At 41.2% G+C, this 16,627-nt stretch overlaps 1 protein-coding gene across 3 annotated transcripts in view; it reads right to left on the reverse strand.

The window, feature by feature from the left end:
• Positions 1-16,627, reverse strand: part of plekha6 (pleckstrin homology domain containing, family A member 6) — a 93,225-nt gene that overhangs the window by 37,537 nt on the left and 39,061 nt on the right. For 2 of the 3 annotated variants that reach the window (XM_029501188.1, XM_029501185.1), the window contains exons 4-7: positions 10,868-10,982; positions 10,628-10,732; positions 10,296-10,368; positions 5,518-5,618 (exon numbers count right to left, since the gene is read on the reverse strand). In XM_029501188.1, coding sequence (XP_029357048.1) covers positions 5,518-5,618; positions 10,296-10,368; positions 10,628-10,732; positions 10,868-10,966 — 378 coding nt within the window. In that variant the 5' untranslated portion in view covers positions 10,967-10,982. Of the gene's footprint in view, positions 1-4,487; positions 4,502-5,513; positions 5,619-10,295; positions 10,369-10,627; positions 10,733-10,867; positions 10,983-16,627 lie in introns of all 3 variants that reach the window. The other variant, XM_029501187.1, reaches the window with a different exon arrangement.

Genomic DNA, 16,627 nt, shown 5'->3' on the forward strand with positions numbered 1-16,627 from the left:
TATCATAAGTAGCAGCAGTAACCTAGCAACAGAGGAGTAGCCGAGAGGAAGACTGAAAAAGGGAGAGTGTGTCTTTGAGACCACCCTACCTCATAGTCCTTCTGTCCATTCATTAAAGAGGGAGGAATAGGCCAGTGAAGGTGACGGAGGATGGGAGTGATGTGTTCTCTGGAGCAGGAGTGGGTGAGCAACCGGGCAGCTGAATTCTGAACATATTGTACATATTGGACAGGGAGGCCATAAAAGATGCGGCTGCAGTAGTCTAGCCTGGTCTGGAGGTGATAAAAAGTGTGGATGAGTGTTTCAGTAGCCGAGGAGGAAAGGGTGGGGCAGAGGTGTGCAATGTGTTGCAAGTGAAAGAAAGATGTTTTGGTGGCGTGGTTGACGTTTGACTTGAAGGAAAGAGTTGGGTCCATGATGATGCTGAGGTTTCGTGCCAGGGGGGAGGGAGTGACTGAGTGACCATCTATGCAGAGTGAGAAGTTGTGGGAGGAGGGGAGGAGGGATTTTGGGCCAAAAATTGTGACTCAGTTTGCTTCATGATAAATTCAATCAGTGTTGTTAACAGTGACGTAAATGTGTCAATCATTACTCAGCCACCAGGTGGTGGTGTCATTGCACAAGTTAGTAGTATGCCAACCACCAAGCTACATTAGAAGAAGAACTGTGTTTTGCAGAAGCTGGCCTTTGTCAGATATATGGAAATATATATGGAAACATCTGGGAATTTAACCAACACAGCTCTTCGTTTCTCTAGGGCTTTTATATGTTGGACCAGGTGAACACTATGCATTAAACAGAACAACTCAAATCACCATTTACCTCTGAGCATATTTACTGTGACATTGTAAGAAACTAGGTGTTTGAGCAATGGAAACGTCATTGACTCTAGTCCTTTCAGGCTGAATCAAACATCAGGGTTCACAGGGAGGCTTTTCATAGTGTGATGATAAATATTTGATTTTTTGGCAAATTTTGGCAAATATTTGTTGGCAGGTATGTTTCTGTCTCAGCTGCATTTTGAGTTCTGATGACATTCAGGAGTTTGGAAGTTGTGTTGGATACTAGAGAATTAAGTGTAAAGTAGGAACAAATGAAATAAAGTTAAGTACCTAATGTTGGACTATACCTGTCTGACTTGATGATTCCAGTACGAGATAATCTGGTATCAAACTTAGTTGCAGGTGGTAACAGCTAATATAGTTGAAAATTACAGCTTTCACAATTCTCTGTGCTGTTTTGATAAAGACGTAAGACAGACCGATCAGATTGGATACTGGTGGTCTCGGGGCTACAACAGTTGGACCCAAATATAAATTGTATGGTTCACTTGTTTCCATTGTTAACTGTGTATGTGTGTGTGTGTGTGTGTGTGTTCACCCACTCTCCAAGTCCAGCCTCGAAGAAGAATGCTGTCAATACAACCATTCAAAAAGCAGCAGTAGAAAGCTATTGAAAAGTATTCCTTGACACACATACACATGCACACATACCACTACAACTACTACATGTTGTATGTACATTGTCATTTATAATTTTGCTCATCACTACTTCATTAACTCATTAATTTTGCTATAAACTGGACTCACCACCCTGCAAAAACTGCAAGTGTGTCAAACCAGACATGTTGTGAGATCAACAGGTGCATTCTGGGTCAAGCTAAATGCTAAAATACTGAGGGTGGCTATCCCAGCTGTTGTGAAACACTAAAGCAGCCAACAATATGGCATAATTGTAAAGACAGTCAGAAAAATAGCTTAGACAGATGTGAGAACATGTAACTCTTATTTCAGTGTCAATACTGACCAAGGACAGAACCCTTAACTACAGACCAGGGGTTGGTACCACAAAGTGGGATTTGGACCTATCAACGTAAATTTGGGTGAAATTTTGGTTCAAACAATGGTGGCTCACTTCTTACTGGAACATGGTAACTCATGCTGAATTGCTAACCTGCTCTATAGCAGGCGATGTTAGAAAGTGAGATCACTGAGATCAGACTTAAATTCAGACCCTATCTCAGAATTAAACCAAAACTTTAATACAAATCGTAATTCAGACTTCAACTAAGTCTTCAATTCAATCTTATAACTGTGTTAATCTGTTGCTGCTTTAAAGAGAAAGGCTAAGTTCCACTGAACATACACTTAAACACACCCATACTGTAGGTGTAACCTGACGACTTTCTGTTGAGTCATAAAGTTACACACACACACACAAAAGCCTGGGTTTAATAATATAAACTCTGCAATGGATGAAGGTATTTACGTGAGTAAGGACTGTAGCAAAACTTTAACATGTTGCACAGGTGTGCGTGTGTATATAGAGGTGTTTTATACAGCCTGGGCAACAAACATTAACACAACTTCAGTTATTTGGAAAAAAATAAAGGATCAAGAGTTATGGGTTTCAGCTGCAGAGTGTTACTGTGAGATATGGGACAAAGTCCTGCTTTTTCTGCCTGCTGGCTCTGAGAGGTCTATATTCAGTGTTAAACTACAGGTAGAACAGGTTTCAACTGCTCTGTGAATGAGCTACTGATGAAAAAAACTGGGATCAGATTATTTGTTCAAGCTAGTCTGGATTCTAGTCTGGATCCTGCAAAGAGACTGAAACTTCCAAAGATCTGATCAAGATCTGACTACAGACCTGACTGTTCCTCTTTATCTTTTTAAAACTGACCAGTTGTCAATGCTGTTGCAGGGGAGGGCCAGCTGATGGTCCTCCTTAGATGGTTCATTGTGGGAGCCATGACAATGTTATCAACCCCTTATACAACCAGAAGGGGCAACATGGTCGAAATATGCCATACCTGTAGTTAATAAGACATATACACACATAAATGGACAAAATGGTATCCTCAGATCCTCTATTAGTGACTTCCTCGGTCATCTGAACAACAACAAGACACAATCAGGGAGGAAAAACAGGAGGAAACCTAAAATATAACAATTCAATAACGACAGAAATCAGTCACAGAGTTGTTACCAGAACATACTAAGAAAATGCAATGATCTCTAAATCAAATCCAGACCAAGTTGGTAAGTGCTGTGATGTGTATCTGTGTTTTATGGTGGATGGTCATAGCACTATTGGTCAGACAACCCACTTCCTGGTGATACCTGGCCTGCCCACATATCTACACACTATCAGCTATAACCTGATGCTGAACTGAGAGGTGAGAATTTCAACTAACCTCTAACCTCTTCAGACATCTGACTCAGTAGAAAACTTAGGAGGACTACCTATGGTAAGGTAGGTTGTAATAACGTCACCAAGTGAGGCAAAGACAGACAGCAAACTTAATTGGTCTGACCGGTGGAAAATGTCGGTCTACAACCTGACATTTTCCACCGGAAGTCAGAAACCTGTTTCTATGAAATAACCAGAATCAAACCAGAACTCAGAGACTACTAGAACTCCTGTTTCCATGACTCCCTCTGAACGTGTTGTTCACCAACATCTTGGTCTCTGAGGGTCCCTCTGAAAAGATACTGTTGTAAATAGTAGTGGCTGGAAAGGAATTACCAGGCAGTTTAGAGGGAGGCATGCTGGGACAGGCCCCTCCCTGCAAAATGTCATCCAATGAGAGAGAAGATGAGGAGTCCACCTCATTAAACACACAGTGGCTAGCATTCTCTGAAATTTATCTCTTATTACGTAAGCGATTGCTGCACTGTGTCACCTGTCAGTACACGTTAAGGCACAACCACATTCCACGGTGATGACTACAAGAATCACACTCTCCCAACACTAAAGACAAGAAGCATGTTCACTGAGGCTGGACATGTCTCTGGATTCTGGTTGGATAGTTTAAGGACCTAATCAGAGAATTGAGACCTGCCTGTTCAGTCAAAATCTCTACCATGCAGTAAAGGTAGGTTTCCACCAACAAAACCCTTAATGCACTCATCTTCTCTCACATCCAGAACATCTCTGTACTACTACAGTGGAGGGTCAAGTCACAGTCCTGCTGTTCCTGTCTCTACATAGATATGCACAAACAAAGCATTAATATGAGAAAAAAGAGCTGATGAGAAAGTGGAACTCATGGATAGTGAGGGAGAAGAGTACAAAGGGAAATTCTTAAGTCACAGACTACATTACAGATAAAATAATTGATTTCCTGAGCTAAAAAAATCCTGTCAGAGCCCTGACACTGTGTCAAAGAACACCGTCAAAACAGAAACAAAAACAAACAAACAAACAGAAAAAACAAAACAGCACTTTGAAAAAAACACTCTTGTGTTGAAGGGTGTTGACTTGTGGAAATAATCTGACTGTGGATTAGTAAAATTATGTTGTAAAGTTGAAAGTCTTCTCTCGGTCCAAGACCAGGCCAGGTGCAAGTGTAAGGTATGGGCCCAGATGGAGTTGTTCATGTGTCTGATAGTGACTGTGATTTACATGATGACCAGTGACTTCAACATCACCCTGATGACACCATCACACACGACTGACTCTCTATTATAGTCTGTTATATTTACCTCCTCCTCCAGCTCTATTTTTTCCTCTATATTTAGAACTCTAATGCATCTGCTCTTGTTCAGATACACGGTCATTGTCAGTCTGATCATCATGATGGAGTGAGTGTCTCAGTGTGTCTACAGTGTGCCTACATAGCCCGGTCTTTGCTCTTTACCTGATAGAGACACACACGCAAGAGGAGAGTGGGGCAGCCAGGAGAGGGAGATGAGAGGGGACAGGAGGGAGAGGGGGAAGCTTTCTCTTCTTACATAAACCTTTAGTCAGCGGATCTAGGGTCAGCCAAACAACAAAACACCTTCATGTTCAGCTCTGTCACGGGAGGATTTGCGGGGGGGCTGTCTTTGAAGCTGATTTTGTATAGGAGACCTTTCTGATCCCTGTCAAGAGCCTTGACAGTCTGACATATGATACAAGGACCCAGAAATGGCGCAAACCTAGAGCCCATCCTCAGTGTGCTATGACATCTGGGGACACAGTGTACACAACATCAGCCACACGTTGTACACAACTGCACATCAACGATAAGAGACTGGGAGTCCCAGTTCAAGGTTGCCTCTAATTGTGCAAAACCATTAGCTCTCCCCTTGATGACACCAGGACTTTCTGGTCCCCATGGGGCATACTAGTCATAAATAACGTGTGACTCAATCATCTACCTTCATTCAGTCACATTCAGACCCACACCCCACTCCAAGGCACAGCAATGCAGCAAGGAGTGTCATTGCACAAGCAGTCTTCCCCTGACATTTGAGTTCTAAGAGCCAAGGTTCTGTCAGGAGCCAAGGTTCCTGACAGAACCTTGGCTCTTAGAACACTCACTATCCTGCAGCTGCCCATTTTTTTAACATGTGCCTCTCAAACTGTAGAGAACTTCCACATATTTATTTTAGCAGCAAGAAAATACAAGACCACAAAGAACCAACAAATGTCCCTGTCAAGAATTGCCTCCTGACATGTCTGAAACACATGAACTCATCAATGTTCTCACAGACATTCCAGGAGGCCTTGTCATGTGACCATGGTACTGACCTTAAAGGAAAACTTGCGGGTGATGTTATCCAATGGTTCCACTCTTCCGATCCGAAAACTTAGAAGTGGCAAACTCCCTAGCACCGTATCCTCTTTCTCATCTGTGAAGATGACAATAGAATAGTATCACAGACAAGAACAGTCACATCCTGAAACAGTCCTGCTCTCCTCACAGGAGCTCCACAATGACAGTTGCCTAGAATAGATATCCATTGTGGTCTGAGGGTCCCTGTGATAACCATGGGCAATGACTCACTCACTCACAAACACACACGGACACTTACAAAGGCCAGGATTTAGCAGTGATAAGCAGAAGCACAGAGCTGACTGAATAATCAAAGGCATGAAAATTTCAGCAGCAAAAAATTAACCACTCTGAATGACTGAGATCCTACCTTGGATCCCCAACGCTGCGTTGCACCAACACTCTGCTCACTCAGAGTGTGTGTTCATGAGTGGGTGTGTATGACGGAGGGGGAGAGAGAGAGGAGGAGAAGCAGCAAATGAGAGCAAGGGGTAGAGCGAGAGATCTGAGAGGGGGATGGGCTTGTGCAAGCATACAATACAATGAGAGAGAGCAAGAGGGAGACATCCAGTGAAAGAGAGTGACTTGAGATAATGATCTGACCATGTGACTCAGTGTTGCAAGAATCTCAGCTTCGAGCCAACTGTACCTGCTGCTTGTGTACACCAATGAGATCTCGCACATACATACACCCCTACAGAAACAAACACACACAGATACACAGGGAACAAATCTGGCACTCCCACTTATCTGCAAGATTTATCAACGTCTGTGATTGAAGCACAACAACACACAATTAGACAGCAGAAAACAACCGGTGTGATGATGATGATGATATTACGATACAGAAGGAAAATAAAATTATCCATGTGTCTGTCTTAGGTATGCAACAATATTCAAATATTTTATTAAAAATATCCAATATGTCCTGTTTGGTTCAATACACAAAGGCAAACAATGGCAATTCGGTGCGTTTCAGCCCTCACAAAACTTTATCAAAACTTGGTACAGCGCATGCTGTGTGATGAGATACACTCAGAGCAGGCACAGTAGAGAGAGCAGCACTGCTTTTTTCACTCTGTCTTCAGAGGCAATCAGAATTCCCTGAATTTCCCAGGAGCCAATCAGCAGTCAGTATGCAAATGCTGGAAAAAACAGTGGAGAGTAAACCTTGAACAAACATTGCGAGTGAACGGGATTCCATCCTCTTCCCAACCCATGGTGTGGGATCATTTTGGATCGGACTAATCGGACCAGTGATGACACGTATAGCCACATGTTGTCTGGCTGTCAAGGTGGTGTCCTGAAAACAACGTGGGCTACATAGATAACTGGATGGCTTTCTGGGGGAGACCTGGTCTGATTAGGAGAGATGGTGTCCATCCTACCGTGGATGGGGCCGTTCTCATATCTAGGAATATGGCAGATTTTATTACAAATCCAAAACCCTGACAATCCCCAGTCAAGACCAGAAGGCAATGCCTCAGTTTAACACACTCCTCTGCGCCTCAGTCAGAGCGGTCACCTGCAGAGAATAGAATAGAGTCTCTGTCTATGTTTAGGGCCGTAGAAACTGTGTCAGTCCCCCAACCACCTACATTTAGAAAAGCAACTAAATCCAAATTAAACAGAAGAGGAGCTAAAGACAAACTTAACAAACTTAACTGAAATCCAAACAGCCACAAATTCGGTCTCAAATAGTATTGCAATTAAAAGTGGACTGTTTAATATTTGATCATTATCATCATTTTCCTTGCCACTGTCGCTAAGTGCTTGCTCATCGGGGGATCTCTTGGGTCTCTTTAAATAATTTTATAAAGAGTTTGGTATAGACCTGCTCTATATGTACAGTACCTTAATGTAACTTTGTTATGATTTTCTATACAAATAAATCTGATTTGATTTGATTTCATTTGGATTTGGTGTCAACTATGATGATCAGCAAACAAAGCACAGTGTACAAGCATTGCTTTGCGGTTGTTTAACTATTTTGAATTGACACTGCAACTAATGTCATGTTTACATTTGTTAATTTTGTTTGTCACAGTTAAGTAGTTTATATGAGTGGGTTAAAAGTTTGTTTATTTTTATTATTAGATACACTTTCTTTTTGATATTGCCTATTTTTGATAAAGAGCATATAAGATAAGTGCTCCCTTTTTATAATACATTTTGTGGTTTGTCTACATCTGTGCTATTCGCTGATATTCTATTTGTAACAGTTAAGTAATTTCTAAGTATGGTGGCTACACTAATGTTTGCTGTTTATTTTTTATTGGATACTGCTCTGTTTTTTATTGAAGGGTGTTATTTTTTTATAATACAGTGGCTTGACTATATCTACTTGCTTTTAATTATTTTTACATGCAGTATATTGCCTTTTCTAGTGAGTAGTTTTATATTAATTATGCCCACCCTAAATTAAGACTGACCGCACTAAAGGGCACACTGTTGACCCAGAACACCGGTGCAGTATGTCATGAATATTTACTGCATTAAAAACCCTGAACACTGGAGGCCATGACCATGACCTTGTACACCCTGAAAACCATGAATACTCTGACCACCCTCAAAGCCGAAAACACAAACCACCTCAATCCCTGACCACTGTGAACACTAATGACCCAGACTACTATGAACACTGAAGTGTGAGGGTCAGGTCTTGTCTTCCTTCTGTCTGTGTCTCTTGCATTCCCTCCTCATACTGTTCCTGGTTGGTCTCAGGTTCTGTTTGTGTCCATGTGCCTGCATGTATGCAGCTGGGGCATGACTACCTGGTCTTTCCTGCCTTTCACCTGTCCGCAGTGAACCTGTCCACCCTCAATACTACACCTTGAACACCTTGAATGTCCTTTACCTTAATGACCTTGAAGACACTGAAAACCCTGTCTACCCAGACCTCCCTGAACACAGAAAATCCTCAAGATTAAGGCCACCCTAAAAACCCAGAACATTACTGAGCACCCTAAAACGCTGAATCACAGCCAACAGATAGCTTTGGATCACAATTGATCTTGTCTTTTCAGTCATTAGCATATGCTGCATCTGTTTGAGGGTTAGGGTTAGGCCTGTGAAATACAGCCCACTCCTCCCTCCTGTTCATACTTTAGCCCTTGGTCCTCACTGGTATAGCAATCACTGTGGTAAATTGCACTGTCACACATTCCTGCCTCGATCATTCCCTCCCTCTAAGTCCCCTTCACCAATACACAGCTGGGCCAGGCAAAGAGGGAAAGGAGACTGGAACAAATCAGATGTGTTCAGAATGAATAGAAGCCCCCTGTGTACAGGGAAGAGCGTCTACATAAGACATAAAATACAGACAATGTGTGTCATCACCAGTCTGTAACATAAGCAATGGCTTAACCCTGGTCACTGTGATGTAGTGACTCAGTCAGCACCAGAAGACAAAACAATGTAACCTTTAATCCTGTGGGGGTTTTGTTCTTATCTCTGCTAAAAGTGTGTCTACTGTACATCTCAAGTGCAGCAATCATCTGGAATCTGCTCAAGATTATTAGAGGCTGAAAAGTGCAGGAAAGGCAGTTTCGCGAGTTGGTATGACAAGGGTCCCAACACAGGACAGTTAAGATGCAATAACACCTCCCTGTGGTGTCTTTAACACTGGAAATCACTAAGAGAAACATAGTTGAACATCAACATACACATCCATCTATCTACCACTTTTCCATTTCCAAGTTGCGGTGGGTGCTGGAGACAATCCCAGCCAAAGTTCCAGCCGAGGGGCAGGGCATACCCTGGACAGGTCACCAATCCATCACAGGGCCAACACACAGAGACACAGACCAACAACCACACTCACATTCAGACCTGTGGGCAATTTAGAGTCACCAGTTAACCTAGATATTATTGTGCGGCAACAGGGCTAACTACTACGCTGCCGAGTTGCCCAGACATACACATATTTAAACAAAAATTTTCATAAACAGAATGTGAATGTTTCAGTTTGGACTGTAAAGATTTTTTTTATTAGGTGACAGTCACCTTTGACCAAATTCTAATCCACTCAACCTTAGGTCAAAATAAACGTTTGTTTTTTTTCTGTTCTACCTGGGTTTTTGCGATATCAGGATCATGAGGGAGAGAGAGAGAGAGAGCTGATCTGAAAGCAAGAGGCATCCTGATGCAATAAACCATTTCTATCAGCTTTACTCTCAGTATTTCTGATATAACACTTGTTATACAAGAATTCATCCACTGGAGAGACCTCTATGTCAGCAATCGCATATAGGTCAAAATTAATGAAAATGTTTAAATATTGTGGGGTTTATATTACACTGACTCGCATTATGAAATAATGAGTTCACAATGATGAGACATGCTACCTTGACTCAGGGCTGCAAATATTGAGCACTGGAAAATAACATATTGCTCACTCCAATGGCACTAGTCCCTTAAAAACATTCCAAAAAATTGTCAGTCAATATTTGACTGAATCCAAATTATTATTATTCCTGTATAAAAGTAGGTTAAGCTGATTTTGCATCGGCTTCACTTAATTATATTTAAATATATAAATATTGTTTGTTATACTTAAACTGCCATTCTGGATGTACTTTCTCTCTAGCTACATCCAGAACTTTCTTTGTTCTTTTTAAATTTCTTAAATTTTAGTTACAGTTACAGTCAGTTGAGCTCTCAGGGTCACCATACTATCAGACTACTGTCACTTACACTGTCAACAGTTGCATCTGATTACAGATTACACAGTAAAAATTATATGAACACAAACCTTTGTAGTAGAAGAGACATCTGTCTGTGAGGACGAACCATCTCTTATTCCACTGCTTGACTCCACTGCTGGCCTATAGGAGCATACATCACACACTCATCATCATCAACACCAGTATCAGAATCTACATCTAAATCAACTTCATCATTCATAATAAATCCCACTGAGAATAAACCAATGCAGCTGCAGTGGGAGATGTGTCTCTGTACGGCACATGAGAGCCTTCTTATTTAACCTTGAACTGAAGAGCATAACTAATGGTGAGAGGGAGGTGCCAATCTAGATTGATGAGCTTGAGTCACTTTCTGTTGCTGCAGTGGGCATGAACTAACCTGCTTGTACAGCCAGCCCTGTTTGGTGACTGCTGATTTTGGATTCCTGCGCATAGAGTTGGAACGTTTCCCAAAGGTTGCTGCCTTTCTGGGAGGACGAGACACCTACAGGACAGCAGCAAGGCAGAGAAGCATATTTAATTTATATATCCATTCACAAAGATGGTGAAGTAGAGTGAGTCTTTTGGGTGTTTACCCTTTACAGTTGAGTTTGAGTGTGTGTATGTGTTTGTGTCTCACGTGGGTGTAAGGCTGGGCCTCTGGAGAAAGGTCTGACACCATGGTCTTGATTTTGCAGTGACTGATCCTTTGAGCTGCAGTGTTCACCTTCACGTTCATTCCCAGATCACAACTCCTGCACAGAATGACAGACACTCAGATGATTAGTGTGTCTCTTCTCCCACCCAACAGACTAAAAAAACCTGAAATCAAGTGGTCATGTGAGTAATGATTCCTAGCTGCCAGGAACAGGGGGGATTTATAAAATATTATTATTATTATTATTATTATTATTACTACTACTATTATTATTATTAATAATAATATTAATAATAATAATAATAATAACAAATAAATAAACTAAGGGGATAGAAGACAGTTCAGCAAAAAGTGAGAGACTAGAATAAACTGACTTGGTCTGGATCCACATATAAGAGGTCAGAATCTCCAACATGGACATGGGTGGTTCAATATCTGCATGTAGCACCAGTCTAGCTGGGAACATTCTCTAACTGCTAAAATCAAAATTATGCAGCAAAAATCAGCTGACTCTGGAAGGCATTTTATGGAAAATAAGTACTGGTCGGTTTAAGTACTTCAGAATAATACAGTATGTTGAAAATTCAAATGTTGTGTTTTCACAATATTTCAATGTAGAACTGTTGGACATAATTAATGTAAATATGGAATTTTGTCACTGATGTACTATATGATTTAGTCTAGTCCAACCATGTGCTGCATTAATTAAACACGTTTATGTTTTATAGTTCCAGGAGAGGGCCCTGAGGAAAAAACAGCCCCATAGAGGTGCTCAGCAGGGCCAGACAGGGAAACAGAAGAACCATGCAGGTCCCCTGGAGACAGAAAGGAAAAGAGCAGCCCCATGCAGATGCAAACAGGACAACAGAGCAAGAAAGGAACATTGTTGCTTCTTCAGAAGCAATCCTACTGTTGGATCTACACTCTACACTCATGTTAATTTTCATATCCCTTGTACCACAGGTCAAGGAGGGGAGGTGGCTGTGATATTTCAATCAAGCTTATTAATCAACCCTAGACCAAAATCTGAGGCCTTTTGCAAGCCTCACTCTTAGTCTTTCCCACTCAAACTGGAAAGGTGAAAAACCTGTTCTGTTAGTTACAGTATACCGTCTACCTGGTCCATACTCAGAATTCCAATCAGAGTTGAAAATGGCAATTCCAGCAACACGGAAGAGTTTCACAGAGTCTAGAAAGAAAGCTTAAAAACTTATTTAAAAAAAAAAAAAAAAAAAAATATATATATATATATATATATATAGTAAATAATAAATAAAATATAAATATAAATAAAATATCTAAAAAAAAGTTCTGAGTTTTCTGAGTTTTAAATCAGAGTTAGTACTCAGTACAGATAAAATCATGATACTGGGAGATTTCAATATACGTGTTGATGTAGAAAGTGACAGCCTTAGTTCTGGGTTTCTTTCCTTACTATACTCAATGGGCTTTTCCCAGCATGTGAATGAACCCACTCACCGCTACAATCATTTCCTTGATCTTGTTCTAACATATGGCATTGAAATTGACAAGTTAACATTTTTTCCTTAAAACTCTCTCCTGACTGACCATTACCTTATTATATTTGAGTTTACTTTAATGGACTGCATAGCATTGAGGAATGAATTCAGCTATAGAAGATGTTTATCTGAAGATGCTGTGGCTAAATTTAAAGAGAACATTTATTCATCATGCCCAACAATGCCATATCTAAATTCAAATGAGGATTTCTCCCATACACGAGTTGATGACCTTGTGATTTGCACTATGGCCGCACTGTGTTCAAATCTTGATGATGCCGCCCCTCAAAAAGAAAGTAATCAAACAGAGGAGGCTGGCTCCCTGGTATAATTCCCAAATCCACGCCTTAAATGCAGACATAAAGGAAATTAGGCGCTCCAGTAAGTTGGAAGACTCTCACTGAGCCTGGAAAGATATCTTAAAAACATATAAAAGAGCTCTCTGCAGTGCTAGAAGTTCAAATTACTCAGTACTCATCGAAGAAAACAAGAACAACCCCAGGTTTCTCTTTAGCACTGTAGCCAGGCTGACAGAGGCCATTCCTCAGTTGAACCAGTGATCCCCTTAACTCTAAGCAGCGAAGATTTTATGGACTATTTTACAGATAAAATTCTTACAATCAGAAAGAATTCATCAGCTCTTATCTACATTAGATAATAATCTTCTACTGAATACAGCAACACCTGCATCAACTGCAACACATCTGGAATCATTCACTTCTGAATCTCTAAGAGATAGCTTCTATAGTCTCGTCATCCAGATCGTCAACCTACCTATTAGACCCAGTACCAACTAGACTCTTGAAAGAGATTTTTTTACTTAATTGGTTACAGCTAACCCTAACCCACGTACCGTCTTGCATTCAAAAGTCACCCGATCACATTTCTGTTTGGAGAACCGATTGCGTTAGATTCAATTGTTTGACAGATATGACTATGACCTGGACGAGTGCGAATATGCACAGAATGAGAGTGATCTAATGAGTCTGCTGAACGTACTGGTATGTTTAGTAGGGCCCTCCTAGCCCATATATTTCGGACAGACGTTTAACAATCAGTGTTGCCACCTCCACAGTAAGGAAAGTCAATCAATCAATGAATTTGCATAACGTTATTCTTTTGTAATTTTTTCATGCTTCTCTGACTCAAGTTAACGAGCAACTCCACTCTAGCTTTGAGGAAAAAGTGATTTGGACTACTCCTTTGAGTTCTCGTAGTTTGAAAAGTTTACTTTTTATGTGAAAACGGTTTAATGTATTGGGAAGTTTTCCTCCGTTTTAAAATTTGAATGGCATTTCTACATGCAGGTATGAGAGAGCGAGGTGACTAATAAAGGGGAATTTTTGTGGAGATTTTTTTTTTTGTTTCAATTAATTTCCTATGGAAAATTTTGGCCAGTTTTTTGGGAATAACTTTGGGAATAACTGGGAATAAATAGGAATTGCAAAACTAAAAACATGAGGAAACAAAGCATCAACTTTCACTATGCAGATGACACTCAGCTCTACCTATCCATGAAGCCAAATTAAGTCAGTCAGATAGTCAAACTGCAGACATGTCTTGGAGACATACAAGTCTGGATGACCCAAAATTTTTTACTTCTTAACTCTGACAAAACTGAAGTCATTGTATTTTGCCCAAAGCACATCAGAGAAATGCTGTCTAATCATCTAATCAGTCTGGATGGCTTTAGTTTGGCTTCCAGCTCCACTGTAAGAAATCTTGGAGTAACTTTTAAACTGGGACATGTCCTTTGTCCCTCACATAAAACAAGTCAGTAGGGCAGCTTTCTTCCACCTGAGAAACATTCCTCTCTCAGGATGATGCAGAAAAACTAGTCCATGCATTCTTAACTTCTAGGCTGGACTACTGTAACTTATTACTCTCTGGATGTCCAAACAAATCTCTGAAAGGCCTTCAGTTGATTCAGAATGCTGCAGAATGCTGCTGGACAAATATTAACAGGGACTAGGAAAAGGGATCACATACTAACTCTCCTGTCTTTAGCTGCTCTTCATTGGCTGCTGGTAAAATACAGAGTAGAATTTTAAATCCTTCTGTTCACATATAAAGCTCTTAATGGCCAAGCTCCATGATATCTCAGAGAGCTCATAGTTCCTTACTGTCCTAGTAGACCACTCTGCTCTCTAGATGGAGGTTTACTTATGGTTCCGAGAGTCTTCAAGAGTAAATCTGGAGGCAGATCTTTCAGTTATCAGGCTCCTCTTCTATGGAAACAACTTCTAGTAGGGGGCGGACTCTTTAGCAATTTTCAAGACCAAGCTTAAAACTTTTCTGTATGACAGAGCTTATAGTTCCATTCCTGCCTATACCTGTTTCAGTATCCCACTCTCCTGCTCTCATTCTCACCCTACACTACCCCCCCCCCACCCCGTGCCTCTCTCACTCTCGCTTTCGCTCTGTCTCTCTCCCACTTTCAACCCAAAAGGTCGAGGCAGATGGCCGCCCCCCGGAGTCTGGCTCTGCCCAAGGTTTCTGCTGCTTAAAGGAAGATTTTTTCCTTGCCACTGTCCCCAAGTGCTTCTTCATCATGGGACCTGCTGGGTCTCTTTAAATCATTTTATGAAGACTTTGGTCTAGACCTGCTCTATATGTAAAGTGCCTTGATGTAACTTTGTTATGATTTGGCGCTATACAAATAAATCTGATTTGATTTGAAGGAAAAGTGATTTGCTCCGTGCATTGCAGAACACACAATACCTCTAAAACAGGGGTCTCAGACTCGCGGCCCGCAGTACAATATTTTGTGGCTCACACCTTAATATGAAAGTATAATATTAGTGTGGCCCGCGGAGAAAGTGTCGGGGCTAGGTGCGTGACAGTGCATGCGCCAAACTTCCACCAGTAAGTGGAGAAACATTCATAACCCTGTGGAGAACGAGGAAGAACTGCTTTGGAGACGAAGAAGAAGAGCTTGTTTACGTTCAGCGCACTATCGGTAGTTATCATGGACGCTATGGACATTGTAGAAATAAACCTGTCATCGGTGCTGGAAGAATAATAAAGTCTATGTTTATGTTCCCATCAAAGCCTGTATCTGTAGCGCACCAGTATGTAGTATTTAATCGTATTAATAAAAACAACAAACTGCAGCGTTTCACTGTTCAATGAGCCGTTTGTATATACATAGCATGCACAGGTAAACACTGTGATGGATGGAGACTGTCCAGGGTGTAATCACTGCCTTTCACCCTGTGTGAGCTGAGGATAAGCACCAGCACACCCCGCGATGCCAGTTGGTACGAAGCAGGTGAAGCTCCGTCACAAAGCGGAAATGACTTTATGCGTTAAGACGTTCTCTTTGCGCAATTAGCTAGCTAAACACTTGTTTGAAACGTGAAACAAGAGCACCACTAAGCGGAATCAATTAGATTGTGCCATACCCCAGTCATGTCTTTATCAAAGCCTGCAGTGAAGAGGAAGGTTGGTGACGAGCACAGACAATTTCAAGAAAAGTGGGAGACGCAGTATTTCTTTGTTGAGCACAGGGGCATCCCCTCGTCTTATTTGCACAAATAAAGTTGCAGTGCACAAAGAATACAACATCAAACGGCATTATTCAACTAAACATGCTGAGGAATGTGCAAAAGCCAAGGGGATGAGAGAGCCAAGCGGGTTGCCAGTCTTAAAGCATGTCTACTGTATACTGAGGGTCTCAACTGCTTCCTCTCTCAAGCCAAATGTGGTTGAGATTTGTGAGAAGAAGCGCTGTCAAGTCTCTGGCAGCAAGGAGATGCCATGTTCAGAAGAACCGTTCATGATTTCACTCAATGTTCCATTCATGTTTAGGACACTTCATGTTCAGAAGAAATCATTAAAACTGTTAATGACATTTGAGGACTTTTTTTTTGAGGAATCCCTTATGCGGCCCACCCTCACCCAGACTCTGCCTCCAGCGGCCCCCCAGGTGAATTGAGTTTGAGACCCCTGCTCTAAAAAGTTTACTAAACATGACACGTTCTACCTCTCAGACGGTAAAATTCAAACAGAGTGCCACAAGAGAATATACTATATCCAATATACATAAGAGAACATATCATATAAGAGATGGAGAGAAGACATTCCTCTCTGCCTGCTCGGTATCAATCAGCAAAACAAGCGAGACACAGTCCTAAACATACAGGTAACTTTGTTTGAACTGAAAGAAGGTACTGGTCTCAAAGAAGCTAGAAAAATATGAGACTGTTTTTAAGCCAGATCA

The sequence above is a fragment of the Echeneis naucrates genome, chromosome 5 (genome assembly GCF_900963305.1).
Source record: "Echeneis naucrates chromosome 5, fEcheNa1.1, whole genome shotgun sequence".
NCBI classification, from domain to species: Eukaryota; Metazoa; Chordata; class Actinopteri; order Carangiformes; family Echeneidae; genus Echeneis; species Echeneis naucrates.